Below are 23,369 nucleotides of genomic sequence, written 5' to 3'. Positions count from 1 at the left end.
CTCCTTTATTCAGAGGGACCCAGTTTGCAGCCCAAATTAAGACTCAGGGTGGCTAATTCATTGAAATTAGGTGGGGAGAACATCACAGTTTTTTGTGGACACAACTAACATCCTTTGGTTCCACTACAGCTTTCATATTGCCAAGGGGATCGAGGATATTCCTTAATATTACCCTACTCGGGTAAAATCAAAGAGATAATGGGATGATTAGCTGAATCATGGGTAAAGAAGTAGAGTAAAACCACAAGTTTTGGAGGATCAAAGCCTGGCTGCAAAATATATATATATATATATATCATCACACTTAGTTTATTTTATATATATTTATTTTATATATATATATATAAAATAAACTAAGTGTGATGATCCTGTTATATGAAAAAAATCCATTTTTTAGATTAGAGCTAGTGGACTCTGGCAGCAAGAGCTGTACAAGGTCTTAGAATTAGTCTCATCAAAGCCTGCACTTGCTATCTTGCAGCACATGACATTATCCTACGGTCACAAATTCAGCTCCTCAATCTGGTATTACGTAAACAATGTGAATGGGTAAGTGGCTAGTGGATCACAGATGACCCAGGTGGGGTCTGTGTGTCTTCCCCCTTGAATCCAGTGGGGCCTTGACTACTCTGACCCGCAGAAGAGTGCAAGTGACATTGTGCAGGTCTCTAGGCCTCAACCTTAAGAAACAGGCAGCTTCTATTTCCTGCCTTTTGGCACACTTGCCAGGGGCCATGAGCTCCCACGTAAGAAGCCCGAGTACCCTGAGACCACCATGCAAGAGACCACGTGCAGGCACAAAGTCAATAGTCCTGGCTGAGCCCGCCCTCCCAGCCATCCCCGCCAAAGGGGCCAACCACGGGAGTGTAGCCATCCCATGAAGCAGGTGAATACCATGAAGTGATTCCCACTGAAGCCTGTGGAACAGAAGAATAACCCAGCCAAGCCTGTCCTGACCCACAAAACCGACAGAAAATAAAACAGTTTTTGCTGTACATCTTGCAATTCTGGGGGCAGTTATCACATACCAATAGAAAACTGGAAAAAACAGAGTGTTTCTACTATCTTCAGCTTATCTATGCTTCCTCTAAAACCACCTTTTAATTGTTCTGATTAAATAACATAACTGTACATTTGCTAAATACTAAGCCTAACCCTAACCCTGAGTGCCTGCCTGATCATCCATTTTTATATATACCTACCAATGAAGCCAGAAGATGGTGGGTTGGGCTGAATCTTCTCCTTGGTGTTCTCCTGGATAATGTCCCAAAGCTGCCATATAAATTTAGGATGAAGAATGTAAAATGGCTGATTTGGGTTTCTCTGCCGGTGCTGAACATATGGAGTGAACAGGTTGTAATCTGGCTTCTTGTACCACTAAGAAACAAACAAAAAAAAATCAACGCAATCAAGTACAGAGAACCACACTGTGAAAAGGAAACAGGGCAGCACCGGAGTGGGGTTGGAGACTATTTAGAGGCTAAGGGCCCGGGAGAAGGAGGTGAAGTACAGGCACTGCCTCATGGATGAGGGAACCAGAACAAAAAGAGATAGGGTCCCAGCCCTGAGGGACAAGGATTTGTTCTTTAGTGAAATATGGGAGATGAGCTAGGGCAGGGGCCCCAGACTTTTCTGTAAAGGGCCAGGTAGCAAACCCTTGAGGCTTTGTGGGCCAGTCTCTGCTGCAACTAGTCGATGCTTCTCTTGTACTGAGGAAGTCACAGAAGATACATCATGAATGAGCATGGCTGTGTTCCAATAAAACTTTATTTACAAAATGGGGCCAGATTTGGTCCATGGCTACAGTGTGCTGACCCTGGGGCTTCAATCAGTGTATTTCAAAACATATTTTTCATATGTAATACACAGTGACAGAAAGCATATCAGTTATTGCCTAGGTCTGGGGCAGTGCTGGGCAGACTCATAGGTGGGGCACAAGGAACTCTTGGGAGTGCTGAAAATATTCCATTTCTTAACTGTGGTGGTGGATACATGACTATATAAATTTGCTAATACTCATCAACATGTATCCTTCCACTGACTGTACATGTTACTGTGTGAAAAAATGTACAATAAGGTTGATTTACTTAAAAAAATTTTTTTATGTTTATTTTTGAAGGAGAGAGACAGAACGTGAGCAGGAGAGGGGCAGAGAGAGAGGGAGACACAGAATCCGAAGCAGGCTCCAGGCTCTGAGCTATCAGCACAGAGCCAGACATGGGACTCGAACTCACAATCTGTGAGATCATGACCTGAGTGAAGTTAGTCGCCCAACCGACTGAGCCACCCAGGCGCCCCTAGGTTTACTTTTAAATGTCTTCAGAACATCTGAGGTGCCACCATGAAAAAATGGGATTTGGAGGTATGTGGGGGAGAGACTTAGTTCATAAGGCTCTGAGGGCCCTGTTATCCCTTCAAACAGACACCTTCGGGAAACAGTAGATACGCACTGAGATCCCAAGTAATATTCCATGGTTGAACGGGTTCTGTGGCTTTAACAATTTTGAGAAGGGCCGGGGCCAATCATCTTTTGTAAACTTTGCCCCAAAGCCAAGAGGCAGCAGAAGGGAAGCAAGAGGAGTGTGGGCCTCAGTTTCTTCACCCCTCCTCCTGCTCCCCAGAGCGCAGGCCACCCAGAAAGCAGCCCGGTTGCCTGGGTTTCAGCACTGTTGCTGTCCCCTCCATCGGGTTGGACAGCTCTGTACCCTGGGCTTGGATGCTTCCCAAGGAGGAAGAAACAAGGTCCAATAGCTAGAGCTCTCAGTCTGTCCACAGATAGTGAGAAAGCTATCAGAACTTAAAACCAGAGAACTTCAGACCGGAAAGGAAGCTGAAGAGTTCCAGCATGCATTTCGTGCCGGATTCTCGGTAGACGGTACCTGTGAAAATCAGCCAGAGAGCTTTCTCAGAATCTACACACTGGGGCTGTAAGTGATATGTCAGGAAATGGGGCTCTGACAGATACATTTGAAAAAATACTCTCCAGGTGATTCTGGTTTGCGCTCCTGGTTAAGAACCAGTTAGGATTAAAAGAGAGAGGGAGGCAAACCATAAAAGACTCAAATGCAGAGAACAAACTGAGGGTTGCCAGAGGGGTGATGGTGGGGGGAGGGGCTAAGTGGGTGAGGGGCCTTAAGGAGGGCACTTGTTGGGTCTTCTACTCCTGAAATCATTACTACACTATATGTTAACTAACTTGGATTTAAGTACAATTTTTAAAATTTTTTTAAAAAAGAACCAGTTAGGAATCATGCTAGTTAAATGTCCAGCCTTGGTCTCAAGATGAACAGTGACACAACAGTCCCAGAAGGACCCATCTGACCTTGGGCCGCTGCTCTCTTGGGAAGTCCTCTTGGTAAAGCCAAGGCCTGTTCCCTCATTTCCATCATCTTAAGAAGGATGCATTCTCTTGCGTCATGACAGAACAAGTTGAAAGACGCTCAGTGGCACAGCAGACATTATCTTTCATGAGGCTAAAACTATCACACTTCTTTCCCAGCCCTCCTTAAAAGACAAGTGCATCGGCTTTTCATCCAAGTTCTCACCAGAAGTAACTAGCTGCTTGTTTAGATAGGCAATGATTTGCCAGAATGCCATGAATGTAACTTGCTTATATTTTGATGGCTAGCAGTAATCTTGTTTACACTATATCACATAAGGTAAGAAAGGTTTAGAGGAAAAAGCCAGAGTTGCACACTCAAGAAAAGTCTGTAACAGGTTCCACTTAAAGGGCAGTGAGCTGTTGATTCACAAAGTTTAGATTCTCTTATCAAGCACTTTGAATTTATTTCAGAAGGTTTCATAACTACGTGGAAGGTGATGTAACCCTATCACAATGGAAAACTCTGAGTTTACTTGGCTCAACTTCCAGTGTAACTAGGAATTTCTGAACATTTAGGGCACTGTGATTTGTTTTTGTTTTTAAATCTTCCAGAGCAAAAGCCCTTTTTTCATTAGGTAGGTCACGTTCACCAAGTACGCTACCGGAACTGGGTATCAAAATGGTATGAACGCCCATGTATTTCAGTAGTGCCCATGATTGGTTTCATTCTGTGAAAGCTTAATCCTTGACTTGCTCCCATTATTAATCAGTCAAAGGCACTGTCTGATCAGTAGGGTAAGGGCACCAAAGGGAACACTTACCAGGTTAAGATTTGCAGAGTAAGGAGCAGGGTCCCAGGCCACCAAAATGACATTTTTATACAATGAACTGTCAATGAAGTGATGATTGGGGTTGGTCAGAATCTGCAAATACATACAGAAATCATTTCAAAGCGAGTGGCTCTTCAAAATTATATTTTTAAAAAGAGGAAAGTTTAAAAAAATGAATCAGAGCAAGAAAAACAAAGTTACTCAGACTTTACTATTTTCCTCTGGGGGAGTGAGAGAGGCAGGCATTGCACGCTAATGAACCTGAAGAAATGTCTGGGGAAACTAGGGTTAAAAATAAAATTTAGGAGGGGTGCGTGGGTGGCTCTGTCAGTTACCCGTCTTGATCTCAGCTCAGGGCATGATCTCATGGTTCATGAGTTCCAGTCCCCAGTCGGGCTCTGTGTTCACAGCCCAAAGCCTGGAGTCTCCCTGGGATTCTGTGTCTCCCTCTGTCTCTCTGCCCCTCCCCCATTCTTGTTCTGTCTCTCTCTCTCTCTCTCTCTCAAATATAAATAAACATTAAAAAAATTTAAAAAACAAAATAAAATAAAATTCATGAGTTCTTACATTTTCATCAGCATTATACCCATAGCCGGTGGTATCGAATCAGCTCCTGAAAGATGCAATGCCTTAGCTAATTTGGCACCCCCGACCTCCTCTCTAATTGCCTTCACAGACAACTGGAGAAGGAGGCACAGATATGAATGACCCACGTTATTAAGGTGCCTTCAGAGTGCCAGCCTCAGGACAAATGGAACAGGGACAGCCAGCAGACTGGTGACAGCCCACATGCGACTTCCTCCCTCTGTGGTCCTAGAGGAGTCCTTCGATCTCACCTGCCAATCATCTTTTTTAAACTACAGCTTTGGAGGAGAAAAAAAAATTTGGTTTTCCTCAGTGTTGAGGTGCAACTTTTCACAGTTTTTAAGATGCACTCTCTTTCTTCATACAGATTTCTCAAGTCAGGACATATTTTACAGGTGGCATGTATTTTAATTCGTGGGGATGATTAGCTAAAAAGCTGGAAGTGTTAATAAATGAATGGCGACTCTTACAATCCATGCTGTCTATGAAGCAAGGAAACATGGCGATTGTTTCTTCCCTTGCTGCAGGCTGCCTGGCTCAGGGTCCCAGGCAGAAAGCTAATCTTTTCTTCTGCAAGCAACTTGTCATAAATCATCCATCACCTCATGTTCTTTCTATATAGTTTGAAACTCTAGAAACTGCCATGGTTTTGAGAATAATTTTGCTTTGAATTTGGAAAACATTTGTATGAAGAACACCAAAAAGAGAAATACTTCCATTTTCAACAATTTGATTTTTAAAATTTTCAGATAATGGACTAAAGTTTCCAAGCCACCCTACTGACCCTTGGATTTTGTAGCCTTTGCTTTTTCTCCCCTTCATCCCTTGCCTTTCACACCACCATGATTTTTTTCTAAATTTAACTGTCCTTTGCTCCATCTGTAATATACAACACACTAAGGCTATGATTATATATATATACACATACATATGCATATATGAATATCCATACATGTTTCTATATCTTCTCTGATTTTTCCTTTTAATCTTATTTACTCATTTCTTCCTAGTCATGTCACACATAAATGCCTATTTATCTGCATTTTTTCTCATCAATTCTTTTATGATTACAAGAACCTACAAATAAGCAAGACCATGGTCATGTACAACTGGGTAATTTCTCTTCATTCACCCAGTTAAACTATTTACCTATAAAATGTACATGCATGAAAACACTCCATCCATCTTACCTGGGAATTAATGATGCGCACGGTGGTTTTATTTCCAACATCTTTCTCATAGCCACGTGTAGGTGCCGAGTTAAATCTCAAAACTGCATCATGAGAATCTAAGAACACATGAGTGACAAAGTTACTTTATTTTTTGCTGTAGAATCAACGTAATTTAGAAAAAGTTTTAAAGCAAATTTTTTAATACCTGAAGCTAACTGGAAACAACCAATATACTTAAGATACCCATACATGTCATTTTCAGTGTCTGTAGTGTTTATTTCGAATGAGGTCTTCGCTAGGGGACAAATCAACATGGGAACATATGAATCCATTACATGTGGTCCAATGTCATCTCAGATATATGTAGGTACTTGTTATGTGTTCATATTCTTTAAAGGGGGCATGCTTTATGCGGGCATTCTCAGAGATTCCAGGGTATTTCGAAGATGGAATCTATGGGAGCAGACAAAGGCTGCAGACAGAGGCTGCTTGTTTGTGGCCTCTTATTGCTTTAGAGCATAAAGGCTGCTCATGGTGTCACTAAAGAGGCCACTTGTGCCAGGACAAGGACATCTCCCACACAGTGAGAGCCACGGCCTTCAGTGCAACTTTTATACCTTGGGGTACTGGTTTGTGCTTAAAAAGAACACCAGCCCACACTGTACGTTAACTATACTGAAATTGAAATTTAAAAGTTGAAAAAGAAAGAAAGAAAGAAAGAAAGAAAGAAAGAAAGAAAGAAAGAAAGAATACCAGCTGATTTCTGTGCTTTACAAATTGCTGCTGATTCCCAGAAGGCCCATGTGAGAGCAATCGAGAGCATTCTGCATTTCCAGCAATGGTATGACCAACTGCCACAGGACTGGAGGACGGGAGACACCACCAGTGGTACTGGCTGCCGAGGCTCTTTACACTCTTTAAGGGCACACCTTGGTTCACCGAGCCTCGACTACAACATAAATCTGTGTCTCTCTTCGTTCAACTTGACAGACTTCCTCAAGTTCTCAGGGGTCCCGGGTGAAAACACACCTCCCGTATCCTGGAGGCTGACGAGGACACGAAGAGCTAGAGGTAGGCTAGATGGGAATGGGGACACGTTCCCTTTCCACAAAGCAGTCTAGATGCATGCATATGTCTTGAAATCTCCCAAGCCAGCTACTGTGTTGCCCAGAAACCAGAGTTAATCAGCAATAAGGGAATCGCTACGGGCTATCTTTAGCTTCAAAAATTCTATGCACATTTCAAGCTTACCTTGGAGCAACGACAATGCCTCTGTCTGCGTGAGAGAGAGGTAAGGTTATGTATTTCTGATTCACCAAAGAGCCTGTAGACGTGCCCTATGTTTACCGTGACCATACCCCACACAAGTCCTTAAAGCAGGCCACCTCCTTGAGTGTGCTGCTCCCTCCTGAGCAGTCTTCCTAGGAGAGACTTTCCTACTCCCTAAGTATCAGAGACTGGGCACACATGCCACCATTGAAACAACGTTACCTTAGGGGGCGCCTGGGTGTCTCAGTCAGTTAAGCATCTGACTTCAGCTCAGGTCATGATCTCACGTGTATTTGAACCCTGTGGATTTGAACCATGTGTCCGGCTCTGTGCTGACAGCTCAGAGCCTGGAGCCTGCTTCAGATTCTGTGTCTCCCTCTCTCTCTGCCCCTTCCCTGCTCACACTCTGTCTCTCTCTCAAAAATAAACAAACATTAAAAAGAAAAACAAACAAAACACAGTTATCTTAGGTGCCTTTCTTGACGGGCCCTGAACTCAGAAGAATTTGTATTCCAGTTTTGAGCACCAAAATTAAACAGAACACAAAGAAGGAATAACGGGTACTTGACTACGTAATTGAAAAAATTCTAAAGGGGAGCCTTGGGTGGCTCAGGGGGTTAAGCATCTGACTTCAACTCAGCTCGTGATCTCGAGGTTTGTGAGTTCGAGCCACATGCCAGGCTTTCTGCTGTTATCACAGAGCCCACTTCAGATCCTCTGTTCCCCTCTTTCTCTGCCTCTCCCCAGCTCGTTCTCTCTTTCTCTCTCAAAAATAAACAAATAAGCATTAAAAAAATTCTACGGTGTTCTTTTAGGGGAAATGGTGCAGGGGGGGAGCAAGCTGTGACCACCTGTTTTAGTAAATAAAGCTGGACCACAACACAGACATAGTCATTTGTTTATCTATTGTCTGTAATGGCAGAGGTGAATTGTGACAGTGACCCCCATGGCTCACAAAAACTAAAATATTTACTACTTGGTTCTTGAAGAAATAAATAAAGAGGTTTGCCAATGTTTACATTCTAGGTGATCCATGCTTTGAATAAATGATGCCTAACAACCTGAACACTTTCTATTTTCTTTACAATATAGGCACTTGTTCATACATTTTTTTTTTCTTGTAATGAGTTGTTTGGTTATTTATTTTTATTGGATAGTATTTTCTCATACAAATTCAAATGCTGTTGGAGTCAGAAAAATTTGATTACCCAAAGCAGTGGTTCTCATGTTTTGGTCTTAGAACCCTCTTACACTCTTGAAAATTATTGACAACCCAAAGTTCTTTTGTTTATTTGGATTATATGTCAATATATGCCTACTTCGGAAGCAAAATAGAAAACTTAAAGATGTTTTGGGGCGCCTGGGTGGCTAAGTCGGTTAAGCGTCCAACTTCGGCTCAGGTCACGATCTCACGGTCCGTGAGTTCGAGCCCCCCGTCGGGCTCTGTGTTGACCGCTCAGAGCCTGGAGCCTGTTTCAGATTCTGTGTCTCCCTCTCTCTCTGACCCTCCCCCGTTCATTCTCTGTCTCTCTCTGTCTCAAAAATAAATAAACGTTAAAAAAAAATTAAAAAAAAAGAAAACTTAAAGATGTTTATTAATTAACTGATTATTACTTTCTTAAAGTAGGCTTCATGCCCAGCATGGAGCCCAAGGTGGGCCTTGAACTGACCACCCTGAGACCAACACCTGAGCTGAGATCCAGAGTCAGATGCTTAACCGACCAAGCCACGCAAGCACCCTTACTTACTAATTTATTTTAAAATAAAATATTTTTATGAAAAATAACCATATTTTCAAAAAATAGAGGACTTGCACTGGTTTAAATGTCTGCAAATCTCTTTAAAGCCTGGCTTTTTAGAAGACAGTTGGTTTCTCTTAACTGCTTCTGCATTCTGTTGCAACATATTGCTTTAGTTGAAGTATACGAACCCTCCGATATATCTTTGAAAATGTAAGGAGTACTTAAAGTCTTTCCACATTACTGAGAATATTCTTCTTTGATACTTCATCAAAACTTGACAGGTGCTAGTTTCTTAAAAAAGCTTTCCTAATGTGGAATGTGAAACCGTATCAATGAACTTGCCATGCTCTGTTACATTAAAATCCATTCAAATAGTTCATCTTGCTCTTAAAATGGATGATTCACCCACGCATGATTTTGCAGCATTGTGCAACGGTCATTTAGAACTACCAATTTAATAAGTTATGCAGATCTTCCAAATATTGATGCACTTCATTATAAGGTATCCCCCCAAGTCACAGCAGTTAATATTACCATGCATCTCATCAGTTTTTAAGGCTGGGACACTTCTAAGTTTGAAAGAGTGCCTCATGGGGTTAATGAGGCTGAAACTAGCAGAAAGTTTAAAGCTTGTTTTTCTGAGAACTGTTCCCCCCTAATCAGCTGCTGTGTCTTTTCAGACCCCACTAACAGACTCACTTAGCTATTTCTGCAGAAGCCTGGACTCAAGGTCAACTGATATGGTTCCAGCCTAGGAACAAGCAAGGGCCGGCATTCCTTACTCGAGATTACAAGCCCAAGAGCCCCTCCAGTTTATACTGGCTCTCAGAGCAAGCCCATAACCCCTCTCCTCATCTGAAGATAACCTCCTGACATCAGGGGCTGAATTCTGCCTCCTTCCGGAGTTAAGTCTCCACCTCAAGGGAACATGGGGTATATGTTACAATAAATGTTTGCTCAATGAACATACTATCTTTCCTTATGAGTAGTTGTTAAGTTTCCTTGCGCTTTGCATCAATATGTATGCATTCTCAACCCCTATGATTGTAAAAAACTCATTCCCTCCTCCTTGGAGGAAGCAGATTTGAGGCTTATCCTCCCTTCTTCAGGTTTGGCTGCATAAATGAACCCTTTCCTTGCTGCATACCTGATGTCTCGGTGATTGGCTTTGCTGCTGCACACAGGGCAGATGAACTTGGGTTCACTTACAAGTTCCTGGTTGAAAGCTTGAATTTTATTACTGGCAAAAAAAAAAAAAAAAATACTGTCCGCTATTTTCCTAAAAGGGACAGGCTCACTCAATTCCTCTTTGAGAAAATATCTACCAAATATCCAGTGACTGAATAAAGTATGTCTATCAGTCATTTGTTTCAAGTAAACATGGCGTCGCATGATACAAGTGGCTAGTTCTGCTCACTACTCAGCCACACAAGGGCTTTTCCACTATGTGCTGGTGTGCAGAAGCGTTTTCACGTCATTGCCTTCTTGGTCTTGAAAACACGTGTACTCAAAGACTGATATTTAATAAAGCCAACATTTTTAAATGTTTTCCTGCTTCCTCAAGGACATCCATAAGTGAAACTGCCTCTCTATTCTTCTCCTGCAGAGCTTGGCTGCAGAAGTCGCAACTAGTACCATTGGGCAACACTGCCTTCATTTACACTAAGCAGCAGTTTTACCTACCGCTGCCTCTGCACCACCAGTGCAAATGCCAATGGTTAAAAGGACCCCTGTGTGTTTTCATAAAACATTTTCCCCTCATGAGCCCCTGAAGGGGTCTTGGGACCCCAAATGTAAGCACATCACAACGATGTGAACTGCTGATCTGGGGCAACCCACTCCCAAGCCAGAGTGAGAGCAGGCTCCAGGCAGTGAGGTGACCTTTAGGAACAGACGTAATCAGGGCACTATGAGGGCAAGAAGTGTGAGGCCAGTGCTGCTGAACCTTAGTTCTCCTGCTAAACCATGCTGCCCTTGGACGCAGCCTCTGTCTAAAGGAGAGGTGAACAAGCCAAGGCTTCCAAGCAGTGGGTGCTTTTCAAATTAATTAGGTAGAAATTCCAAATTAACGGTATCACCCTTGAAAATGTCACAGCTTTTAAATGCCAGTATTCTACACTGAGGTGTGTGTTAAGCCTTCAAGCGACCACACAAGGCACAGGGCACAAAAACATAAACTAGCTTAATTCCTTTGGAAGTGGTAGGAGTCTAAAGAGTTAAAAGGCCAATTTTTGTGCAGGAGGCTGCTATGGATGGAGAAGGAACCTCCTTAAAGCTGTCAGTGGGATCAGGATGGGAGGGGGGAGCGTTTTGGGGAGGATGAGCTGAGAGCGTGTCTATCACGCAGACATGTTTTGTAAACATATTCCTGGCTGTGCATCTCCTTGATAACGCTCTTGAAAAACTAAGCTGTCCATTCATATTTAGAAAAGAAGGAATGGATCAGACAGCAAGCACATGGGGAATAAAGTAAAGCCTCATTTCTGGAGAAGGCATTTCCAGGGTAGAGCCATTTTGTGTTGACCTTGAGAACAGGGCCAGGCTACATGCATTCACTAAGGAAGATTAAAAAACCCTTCAAGAAGCAGCCAGCCAGGAGGCGTACCAGCACTAAGTCAGTGCCCTGTCTTGGGCACTGGGCCCCACATCCCCCTCCTCCCTTCCTGCACTCCTCCAGAAAACAAAATCTGAAACAGCAAGGGAGCAAAAGCCTCCAGTCTATAGGGAATGGCCTGCCAAAGAGATGATTCATCCCTCTCAAGACTCCGCCGCCCCTGTGTGCCTCGCCTCTCCCTGGGACTGCTGCAGTGTGACTTCCTTTGTGCCCTCCACTCCAGGCTCTGGAACTCTCTCTGAAATGCAAAGCTGACCCATCACTTCCCTGCTTCAAAGATCGTAATGCCTCTCTCAGCCCCATGGACCCAGGGGTCAGAGCTAGACTTTCTGGAGACCCAGAGTGGGGTTTAATGGAGTCCAGGCTCCACCCACTGTGCCTGTAGGTGCCCCCATAAAACAGGAAGATTCCTTTTCTTGGCTTTGCAACAGTTTACACAAGAGCATTTAGAACAGGACTTTGCAGTAGACACCCTATAAGTGGCACCTTTTATTACAATTATTAAGTGAAATCTAATTTCTGGAGAATGATGTGCAAGCGGCCTGCCTGCCTATCAATGTAAGTCTCTCCCCACTCCCAGCCCCTCGTGCTCCCTGTAGATCTCATGCCACCCACCTCCCCCATCTCCCTACCCCTGTGCCCTTCTGTGTGCCCCCCACCCCCCGCCCCGCCAAGCACTTCTCATGCTGTGTCTCACCTACCTCTTACCCTAGACTTCAGCCTGGATTTCCCTCTTTGGGCAGTCCTTGCTAACCTCTCTCTACCCAGTCATCAGCCCTCACGGTGGGTTAGGATTCTGCTGTCATTTCTTCCCCGTCAGTATGCATATCTCTCTGTCCTTCTAACCACAATACTGAAAATGTCTGTTCCAGTTGGTCTTCTCCAATAGACTGCATAGGACTTGAGGTTTATCTCTCAGCCTTATTTATCTTTGCATCGCTAGTGCCTAGCATAGCATTAGGCCTCGGTGGGTTGGGGACTCAATAAATAATCAATTCCTGTTAAATAACTACAGGATCTTCTTTCTCCCCTTTTGAGGCATCAGGATCTGCCAAATCCTAAGCTATTACCACCAAGTACCATATGCCCTGCTTCCTACACAAAGCCCTCCACACCCTCCCACTTCCCCAGACCCTTCCCAGAATTTGAGTTTCAAGCACACAGTCCCTGATTTCCCACATCAGGGCTAGGGCTGTTAAGACATTTCTCCTCTGTAGTGTGTTTGCACAGGACTGCTGGGAGCTGATTTCACTACCAAATTATTATTGTTTATGTGTATGGCTGAAAAAAAAAATCATCTCTTAGTTCTAGGAAAGAATGTTCCATGTTTCCAAAACAGTTCAGTTTGCTTTGCAATAACATATTCAAAGTGGAGGTGTTTACAACTGCTATACTGTTCTCAAAAACAATTACATGGCATGACTCAAGCCTAACAGAAGAGGGAGAAGCAAGACTGCATTGTCAGCGGAGCAACCAGCAGAGGGAGCTACAGGGCGGCCGATAAGCAAACCTGAGGCGCATGGGGTCTCCCACTCAGAGAGGGGAGATTGATGGAGCATTCTGGGCCAGTACAGCCTGGAGGGGCCTCCTGGCAGGGGTGACATGGAGGTAGGTACTTTCTTAGCTTCTTCCTCAGTCTTTCATGAGACCATGACCTTTTCTGTAAGTTCTTTGATCTTCATTTAGCCAATTACACAAGTAGAAATGTAGGGGTCAAGATGATTTTAGCTAACCAGCATGGCATGCCCCAGCATTCCAAGTTGCCTGAAGGGATCTGCTGAGTGAATCTGTTTTTATCAAGAGAGACATTAACAAATATGTGTTATAAGCACATATACGTTAGGGGAGCAGGAAGGAGACATAGAAGCACCTGGCATGCACAAGTGCTGAGACTAAGAGACACCCTCGCTTATAAAAATGAAACTTTTTGCTTTTACACACGGAACTGTGCTGATTCCACATTCTTAAAATGGTAGTAAAAAACTGGGTTCAAAGGAACCTGGGCAATACAATAAAGACAATTTCTTAAAATTTCTGAGTTGCGTTCTTCAATATCATAATTGGAAGTCTATAGTTCTAATCATGAAGCTTTACCTAAGGGCAGACAATAGAAGTTAAATTTGGATGCTAGCAACTAACAAAGATGTAAGTGACATTTCACGTTCCCCAGAAATGTGTAATTCCCAGTGTCTTTCACACTCTCTTCCAAACTCTGAATCAAGTAGAATTTATAAGACTCTGGTCAAGGATATTTTTGCCAGAATAAAGAGCAAGAGAAATCTCCCTGACACGCAAGAGCAGAGGTGTTTAAAATAAAGCAAAACAAAACCGGAAGCAAGTTACTGCCTGCTTTAAAGCATAATACTTAAATTCCTTCTTACATTATTAATAATGGTCCTCGGGAATGAGAAGGAACTTCACCCCAGGGAGCTTTAAACCACTGTTCTTCCATAATCAATTGCAGACTACTCTGCTCCGGCTTTGGCTGCATATGACACATGGACAGTGTTATTATGAGCCTGCTGTAATGTCAGCACTGGGACACTGGGACCCTACACCTCAAGCCCGTGCTCGTGCTTACTTTTTTCACCTTTTTAAAAATTCACATTCAGCTCCATTCCCAAGAATGTCTGATAGGAGGTCTGGGTGGTGGGACCCAATTTCAACGGCATCGCCCCATTTCAAGGCAGCTCTGGCATGTCAGCCCCCCCTCAGGAATACAGAACACTGACAGACCCAAGAAACAAGGTTATTCCTTTCTACCAAGTGAGCAAAAGCCCCTTGACTGAAACTTCCAGATTAGCTATGAGCTACAACACTGTCTACTGTGAGAATGTATTAGACACAGTTGTTTTACAACTTGACTTCAGGCCAAGGCTGTGTCCGATTCACATTTTTTTCTTGGCACCTAGTACAGAAGTCTGAACGTAGTAAGGACTAAACACATGTTTACTAAATGAATGAATGATTCTATAGACTCAAACTGCTTGTTTGCCCGTGTGGCAATGGAATGAGCATGGGCACAGAGGGAAGGCTAAGGCCTTACAGCTAAGCCTGAAGTTTGCTGAGAAAGAAGGAATTCTGCCTCCAGATGCAAAAGAGAAACCCTGCCTCAACTTCCCACCTGCTTGCCTGCCCTGCAGACTCCAGCCTCCAGACAGCAATCTCAACTCTTATCCAAACTTCCAGCCTACTCACCTGCCCTACAAATTTCAGACTTGTCCGTCCCCACAACTGCAGGAGCAAGTCCTTAAAAAAATCTCCTCTCTCTCTACATCAATCTGTTTCTCTGGACAGGCCTAATACAGGAACTATGACCCAGATGTGCTCCTGGGCTCTTGACAGGGCTCTGAAGGCAGAGTTCAGAAGGAAAGACGGATACCCAAGGTGTGGTCATGTTATTTACCATCTTGGAGAAGGTCCCTGATGGGTGTCCTGGCCACGACTCAAAGGTTGGACATGCACCAGCTGGCGTGAGGTCAGAGCCCATTGTGCGGACAGGAAGGGCTCTTCTCTGAGCCACAACATCCATTTAGTCCCTGGGCTAACTAAAATTACCACCATGCATACTTCTCTTTGGAGTTGCGCCCCCTCTAACTGTCGCTGCCCTGCAGACAGTTCTGCTTTCTTTTCTGGTCCTCTTGCTCCTCTCCCATGAGCCTACAACTTAGGGGTTCATCAGGTCTCTGCGGGCTAGGCCAGGAGCCTGGCCACGTAGAACACAGTCTCTTTGGGAGAAGAACTCGGAGCGGCTGCCAGGGGCAGGACACAGACCTTCCACTCCCCTGCCAGCCAGGAGAGGGGGAACACCACTGCTTTCAAATCGACCCCCAAAAAGACCTTTGCTGCTACCTCCAACAGGCTCGTTCCGCGCCAGTGAGGGAAAAGCACTGGAGACTCTCCGGCTGGCGTCAGAGACATCCAGCGCAGAACCCCCGTTCTGCCCAGCCAGCCAGATGCAAAGAACAAGGCCGAGTGCGCACCGCGGGCGACCGTGCGGGACCCACCTATCTCCTCGCCCAGGGAGGAGTTGAGGATGGCGCCGGCAGACATGACCACGGCGCAGCTCCGCAGGCCGCGCGGGTGCAGCTGGCTCAGCGGCACGGCGGGGACTAGCTTCTGCCAACCGAGCGCGGAGAAGGGCGCCTCCTTGCCGTCCAGCGTGCGCACCCGCACCCGGCTGCGCAGCGCACACAGCAGCTCGGCGCGGCTCAGCCCGGCCGCCCGCCGCCCGCGGAAGCGCACGCCGTGCTTGTTGGCGCTCAGGTAGTCCTGCATGGCCTTCTGCAGCCGCGGGTTGAGCATCTTGGACGAGACGTTTCCCTTCCAGAGCCGGTGGAGGAAGGCCCTGGACATGGACGAGTATAGCCTGTCCCCGTCGTCGCCGTCCTCCAGCGCCGGGCTCCCGCCGGGTTTCCGCTGCCGCTTCCTCGACCGCCTTCTCTGAGCCAGGCGAGCCGGTGCAGCCCCCTCCCGCCGGCCTGGGTCCCCGGGGGAGAGGGCCCCCGGCGTGCCCAGAGTGTGGCTGTGCAACCCTGGCTGCCCGGCGGCAAAGAAGTAGTCGTCGTCCTCCGGGTAGAAAGCACTTTGCGATTTTCTCCCGATCTGGGATGAAAAGAACTCTTCGTCATTTTCAAACCCATCCTGCACCTGGGTCCATTGCGGCAGGTCGCCTGGACCAGCGCGGAAGGGGACAGACGGGCGTCCGCCGAGCAGCCGCTTGTTCGCACCCACGCTCTCGGGCAAGGAGGGCTCCTGCATGGCACCCATGATGGCTCTCTGCTTCCCCTGCATGGGCAGGAGCCTCCTGGTCTCCAGGAAGGAGAAGGAGCTGGGCGCAGGCTCAGCTGGGTTGCTGTCGGTGAAGTAAATGAAAATCACCACGAATAGGAGCCCCCAGGCGAAGATCCCGCAAAGCATTCGTTGTCTCCATTGCTTCAAGTGTGGTTTCATGGCAGGTCTCTGGGGTCAGCACCTTGTGTCGGTAGGAGGCCGAATGAACCTGAAAAACAGCCAGGTCTGCAGTTAGCCACCGGAAGACACCTGCTCAGAGGTCCCTGGGGACAGTCTGGCTTGAGCAGTGTTTCTGCAGGGGAGGGTTAGAAGGGGCATCAGAAACCAGGTTCATTTGGGAAGTTTGACTAAATTTAAGCGTCATATCCCCCCAGCCCCACCCCACTTTCCTCCACTGGATCCGTGCCAGACAAGAGGTCCTGCCTAGAGTCTTGGGAGACAGCTGGAGGAGTGGCTGTATATACGGAAAACCTCTGCAGGTATAACCACTTCCCCCACCCTGACAGCTACTGAATTGAGGCCCATCCCAAAAGCCTCTCCCTGAAACTGGGTTTACAGAATTCCATTGGAAAAGCAAAGCAGCTGAGTTAAGAAGCAGAGTCCGTCCGCCCTCTCTTCCCTGCTTTATCAGACAACAAAGGCTCCTATATTGTACAGCTGTAGTACTGTGTGCTTTTAATGGGTGACAACCGTGTCAGATTCTTCCTGGTCTCCCCCAGGCCCTGGGGGCTGCCTGAAATATACCAGAAGTCCACTAGGGTCCTGAATAACCAATGCTTCAGCCAGGTCTGCAGTTAGCCACTGTGGGCGAATGTGATGCCAGGGTATCTGTGGACTTCAAAAATACACTCAAATAAGTAGCCTCCGACTTCACCCCCATCATGAGTCTCTCATGGAACAGGAAAGTAGTATGTTCACATGTCAAACACGGGAGGAGATGAAGGAAAAGCTGCCTGATTCTAGATGAGCCTCCAACAGAGAAAGGGTGATGAAGAAGGCAGAGATGAAATGGACAAGATAAAAGGTAAGGGAGAAGGAACCTTTCCTTCACACAGTACTCGAGCCCCTGTTTACTGCTACATTGCTGTGTAGGTACAGTGCCTGGTACTAATAAAACAGTAACAAGAAACGCCCTTAATGTTCGGGAAAGTAAGCAAAGCCCCCAAAAGGGAAAAATACAAGGCACGTGTAATAATACTGGAGCTTTCTGGAGCCTACCAATGAGCACAGTGCCCAACACAGGCAGACACTGAATACATATTGGCTGAACGAATGGCGTGAGCCTGCGTGTGCGTGTTGGGGGTGGGGGTTGTGTGTTTGGGTGATGGGGTTGGAAGAAGTAGGGAAAACTGAACTGGAAAGTGACTCCCATCCAGCCATGGGGGACCCGGAGGGTGTATTTGAATGTTTGAGCCACAGGCTCTGTGAGAAATGGGGAGAAGTGAAGTTCTCTGAGCGAGGGTACCATGCTGGTTGCTTTCAGATTTCTCTATAGCAGGTAGGGGGGACAGGGAGGAGGGGTGTAAGGAGGCAATACAGGGCTCAAGGGGGTCATTGGTAGAAATCAGACACTCAGAAAGTAGAGTATGAAGAACTCAGAGGCGGACTTCCCTCTCTAGCATAGGCTGATCGATGTGACTAAAACTCAAAGGCATGTGAGGTGGGGCCATAATGCAATGGCTGGGTTTTTACTTAGATAACTCATATCAAAATGACTGATACCTACATAAACGCAGTTACTGTGGAAGCTGTCCTCTGTCTTTGGTGGTAAAAAACGATATGCCAATGTAAGAAAACCATGTTTTCTTTGTGGCTCTGTAGCCGACTAAATATGGACACAGATTCATTGACCCCCTTCCCATTGAGAGGTGGGGTCTAATCCTGTCCTTGCATTCAGAGGAGGGTTCTGTAACTGCTCTGATCTGTTTCCACTCCCTGCTTCCATTTTCTACTTCTTAAAATGCTCATCCGGAGGAAAGCTAGCCACCAACAAGGCTGTCTCTCTAACCTCAGTCCACCCTGCAGTCAGGAAACCCAAGCTAGCCATGTAGAAAGGCCACATGGACTGCAAGATGCCCCGCCAACCCCAAGCTCTTCCGGCTGTCCCAGCCCCAGCATCAAACATGAACAGTGAAGACACATTGCGGCGCGTCCAGTCAAGTTGAGCTTTCAGATGATCCATCCCTGGCCAACCTCTCACTGCAACTGTATGGACGACCCCAAGTGAGAACCCAGCCAAAGCCCAGTCTACCTACCATCACAGTGATGATGACAGGTTGTGGGAATAAGCCACACAGGTTTTGAGGACTTTGTTACCTCAGAATAGATCACGGGGGCCGGTGCTAAGAGAAATGTGAAATGAGAAGTGCCCCAAACGCTTCCAACATCATGGCATCCTTGAAAGGAGAGCCCAGCCTTTCAGAGATTATATGAAAAGCAATATTCATTTCAATGGAGGGGTTGTGGCTTTTAAAAACGTGTTGGCTTTACCTTGTATTCACCTAAAGGCAAGGCTGCAGGTTTCATTTACGGTCATAATTCAAACACACGCGTACAGAACATGCTTTCACCAAGCTGGGAACGTTGATGCCAATAAATTAACACAGAAGAAACAATACTAATGGTTAACCTATGTGCCTAGGCTTAGCTCTTTCCCCCGGATTAGCTCATCTGGTCTTCCCAGCACCTCATAAAGTAGGAAATACACTTTATAAATGAGGAAACTAAAGCCCGGAGGGGTTAAGTAACTTGCCCAAAGCTGGGGAGATAGCAAGCAGCAGCGACTGCATACAAAACCCATCTGCGTGACTCCAGGGCTCACACATTTAGCAGTAAGTTCTGACTCCATTTGATCATACAGACTGAAGCTATATCTTCTAAAGAAGGCTTTTTAAGCTCTCTCTGGTGAAGGATCGCTTTTTTTCTCCAAACTGTCACAATCTGATGCTCTTATATTTCCACTCCTGCATGTCTTGGCAATGCCCAATTGCCGTAAAAGACTCTAAATGCTTACTGTCAAGTTTTGTACACATCTCATCAGGAGCTGGTAACGGACAGTTTGCAGATGCGCACACGCAGTCTGGGGACCACACTTTGAGTAGTGTCTACCACATGATCTCTGTAAACCTGTTTTCTCGGGAGCCTGTTCTTCAAACTGTGCTGCCCAAGCTGAGGATCTAGATGCTATTTCCAGTATTTCAACATTTCTATTAGGGAATCAGAAAATCACCCTTCATGCCGGTTATTCTGCCCTTACCCCAGATGAGCACACTGCAATACCATTCTGACACTAAGCTCTGGAGTTAGCACGGTCCCCGCCAGTTAGGGACTCAGTCCCACAAGACTGCCTCCACCTCGGACACCAGCCTGAAGTGGGAACCCCAGGCCACATGCACTTAGGACCCTTTCTTTGGCTAGCCATCTGGGAGGTTCCCATGGCACCCCCTCGGGTTCCATAATTTGCCAGAATGAACTACGAGAGCCCTGTACCAACGATTACCAAGGTTTTGTAAGGTATACACGTGGTTCGAGGTCTTGCAGGGAGGATCCCTCTCTCTGTGGTGTCAGAGAACATCACTCTCGGACACCACTATGTTCATGAACCATGAAGTTTCACCCAGCCCTGGTATCCAGAGATTTCCCCCTACCGTCTGAACACACAGTTCGTCTTTCTGGTGACCAGCCTCCATCCTGAAGCTCGGCAGGGACCCACCAGGAGTCACCTCATGAACATAACAAAGATATTCCTGCCACTCAGGAAATTGCAAGGCTTTTGGCAGCCCCATGCCAGGAACCCCCGGACAAAGACCAGAGAGATTATTCTGCCACAGCAAGGCTGCAGTTGCTAATTTAAAAGGCAGTCTTTCTGCTTCGGGTAGAAGTCCTCATTACGTGGTTGCCTCTCGTTGAGCAACAGCTCTGGGCACACAGTCGGTGGCTTGCTGAAGAATGGGGAAGTGGAGATGTCTTTGTCCAGCATTTGCTTGAGAGACTATTTTTAAAACAGCAAGTCAGAAGGGGAGGGCTGTGCACAGGGCTGCTGTGTGTAAAATGATGAGGAGGAAGCCTTGATCCTTTGGGGAGGGCCTAGAAACCTCTGGCCATGGGGTTTGGAGCTGAGGGCCCCACCCCCATGCCAGGTGACCCTGAGCTGCTTCAGAGCAGCAGAGCGGGGGTATTAGGCATACAGACTTCCTTATTTAGAAAACGCCTCGTTCCCAACCGAAGCAGGCCAAGACATTTTGTTTTTTAACTTTGGGGAGCTGACAGACATGGAAGAGAGGCAGAATCATGACAGGAGCTCTCTGGTCAGAAGACAAGCCTAAAAGGCAAAAGCAGGAGAGAAGGCACTGCCATGGGGCCAGGACCCTGGGGCAGCTCTTGTTGTCTCTGCCCACTTTGTCAGGAAGCAGAAAGGTGGGATTTGTGAAGCCCTCTGGGCACCATGCAAGCACTGGGAAGCCCAATGCAATAATGATGATTTTTCATTAGGTAAGATTTCGTGGCTTCGGATGCATAGTAATAATAGAAAGGAGGGGGATCACGGTCTCAACTCATGATTAGGCTGAACTTTTAATAATCCAAAAGCTTCCCCGCAACCTCTGTTGCTGCAAACCTTCTGCTGCCAATTAAGGGAACATTCTCCAAAATGATTAAATCTCAAGGCAACAGCAAATCCTCCGCCAGCAAAACGCTACACACATCATTTTACAGATCATGGGGCCCAGTCCCCAGCATCTTTATAAAAATCCAGGTCAGAGACAGGTGGAGGACATCACCAATGTTCTGTCCATTGCTCATTCTTCTCCTCAAAATGACCATTCAGCCAGAGGAAGAAATGTTCAGCTAAGCAACAGAAAAAGAAAAAAAAACATATTTTTTTCCTCTAACGTGGTATATTTAAAATATAATAACGTAGTTTAAACAAAGTAACATATACTCATTGCTATTTCCCATCATTAGCTGGTGTGATATAAATCACATCGGGGAGATCAGGCAAATCATCCGTTCCCAGGTGGCAATGACAAAGTGCTACCTAATCATACGTTCACGTGTGCTTTGTCGGGGGTGATTTTAGTGACTGCGGCAGTTCAGTCCCTGCCAGTTGTCCCCTGGGAAGAGAACTGGCAAGATTATAAGCATCGTTTGTGTGGCGTGGCCCTCTCTCCATAGCAATTTTTTTTTTAATTTTATTTATTTATTTTGTGAGAGACAGTGCAAGTGGGGGAGGGGCAGAGAGAGATGGAGACAGAGAGAGAGAGAGAGAGAGAGAGAATCTCAAGCAGGCTCTGCACTGTCAGCACAGAGCCCGATGTGGGGCTCGAACCCACAAAGCCGTGAGATCATGATCTGAGCTGAAATCAAGGGTCAGAAGGTTAACCAACTGGGCCACCCAGGTGCCCCCTCTCCAAAGCGATTGTAATAACATTATGACCTACTACTTTAGCCGTGCTAAGGTCTACATTCCAAGTAGACGTTCTCTGCCCACTTGAACTACTTTTCTCTCTTCCGACTTTTCTCCCAATTCCTATTGCCTTTCTAGCCAGGCCTCTAGGAAACTTAACAGGGTAACACTAAAGCAATGATCATAGACAAACAAAACAAAACGACCGGCTGCTAGAAATTATTTTGATTATTCCACTTGTTCAGGAATTTCAGTGCCCCTCAGATACTAATTCTCAAAGAAATGAGCCATGTTTCTGCACGGAGGATGTTGAACATAATACAAAAGAGTGTTAATAATCCTCCTTCAAATTGTTGAGGGAGAAATCACATTTTCCAGAAGGCACAATTCATTACAAGTGGTCAGATGACGTGAGAAAACGCAAGCTGCAGATGAACATTACAGTGCAGCTAAGTGTTAAGAGGGCTAGCTTCCCATTTTGTTCAAGGGTAGAGAGAAGTTAATTCTGGCCTTTGCCACTTCAACGATGTCCCTCTCATAAGCCCTCAGGTTGACAGGCTTGATCACCCGTTTCCTTGAATGGAGAGTATTTTGTAACACACTTTGATGGATGGGTCTCTGTTACAACTGCCATCTGGCCAGGTTTTCTGTTGGTCGGAGAAACACTCGTGTCTTTTTTGTGTGTCGAAGTTGTCTGAAGAATCTTAAATCTAAGTATTTATTTTAACATTGAAATAATAAAGAAGATTTAGGATGTGAGCTATAGTGAGATACTCATGTATCTTAGTAGCCGTCAGGAGACATTTGCTTTCAAGATTCGTTTTTCCAAAATTAGCTCTTGTCACATACCCAAGAAAACACTCAAGTCTGCAGAAAAGAGGGAGGTACCACCCCCAGCTGGAATCCTTCTCTCTCTTCACAACCCCATTGGCTCCTTTCACAAATAACCCCTTTTCTTTCTTTTCATTTTCTATAAATGTAAGAAAGCCTCCAGACTGCTACATGCACGACACGGAGGGCCCGCTCTTTCATTCTTTCTCACTCTGGTCTCAGCCCATTCTGAAGCTAATGCCCAGAAGAGCAGAAAGAAGGAGGTCAGCCTGGTCAGTGGGGCCTGGTGGTGGGAGGGCCGGCCCCCTTTCTAATGGTCCCGGCCGAACTGCTGATTCATTGTCCTACAAGGGCAGCCCTGCAGGTGCACTGGGCGCCCTGAGGGTGAGGCAGCTTGGCTCAGGCCAAGTATCCTTGTGACCAGGAGCCACTGGACTCCATGATAGATGTCGCCATCTCCTGTGGGAGGAAGGACGCAGTTATGCTAGGGCCAGCCGGCCCAAATGAGCTCGCTTGGCAAAGGCCTGAGTTTAAAAAACCAGTGCCATAGCTTCTGGTTGATTTAAAACGTGGTATCTTGAGTAATCTCAGAGGGGGACAGTGGGAGCTGCCTGAGGGTGGGACCGTATCAGAATCAGTCTTATATTCCCAGGAAACCAGTGTAGGTGGCCCCATGGAAGGTTCCCGATTAATGTTTTAAATAAATGAAATGAAAGACTGCAATTCATAAAATAAAATAAGCAGGACCGCCCGGAGGCGGACTCCTGGGTGGGACAGGCGGGAGGGGCCCCACCGCTTGCTGTCCT

At 46.1% G+C, this 23,369-nt stretch overlaps 1 protein-coding gene across 1 annotated transcript in view; it reads right to left on the bottom strand.

Moving 5' to 3' along the window:
• Window positions 1-23,369, bottom strand: part of ST6GAL2 (ST6 beta-galactoside alpha-2,6-sialyltransferase 2) — an 84,328-nt gene that overhangs the window by 26,898 nt on the left and 34,061 nt on the right. The window contains exons 2-5 of the mRNA XM_030310293.1: window positions 15,542-16,536; window positions 5,928-6,025; window positions 4,144-4,245; window positions 1,203-1,377 (exon numbers count right to left, since the gene is read on the bottom strand). Of these exons, the coding sequence (XP_030166153.1) occupies window positions 1,203-1,377; window positions 4,144-4,245; window positions 5,928-6,025; window positions 15,542-16,487 (1,321 nt within the window). The 5' untranslated portion in view covers window positions 16,488-16,536. The remainder of the gene's footprint in view (window positions 1-1,202; window positions 1,378-4,143; window positions 4,246-5,927; window positions 6,026-15,541; window positions 16,537-23,369) is intronic.

Source organism: Lynx canadensis, chromosome A3 (assembly GCF_007474595.2).
Source record: "Lynx canadensis isolate LIC74 chromosome A3, mLynCan4.pri.v2, whole genome shotgun sequence".
Taxonomy (NCBI): Eukaryota; Metazoa; Chordata; class Mammalia; order Carnivora; family Felidae; genus Lynx; species Lynx canadensis.
The sequence above is the reverse complement of the archived record's forward strand: the minus strand, read 5'-3'. Positions and strand labels throughout refer to the sequence as shown.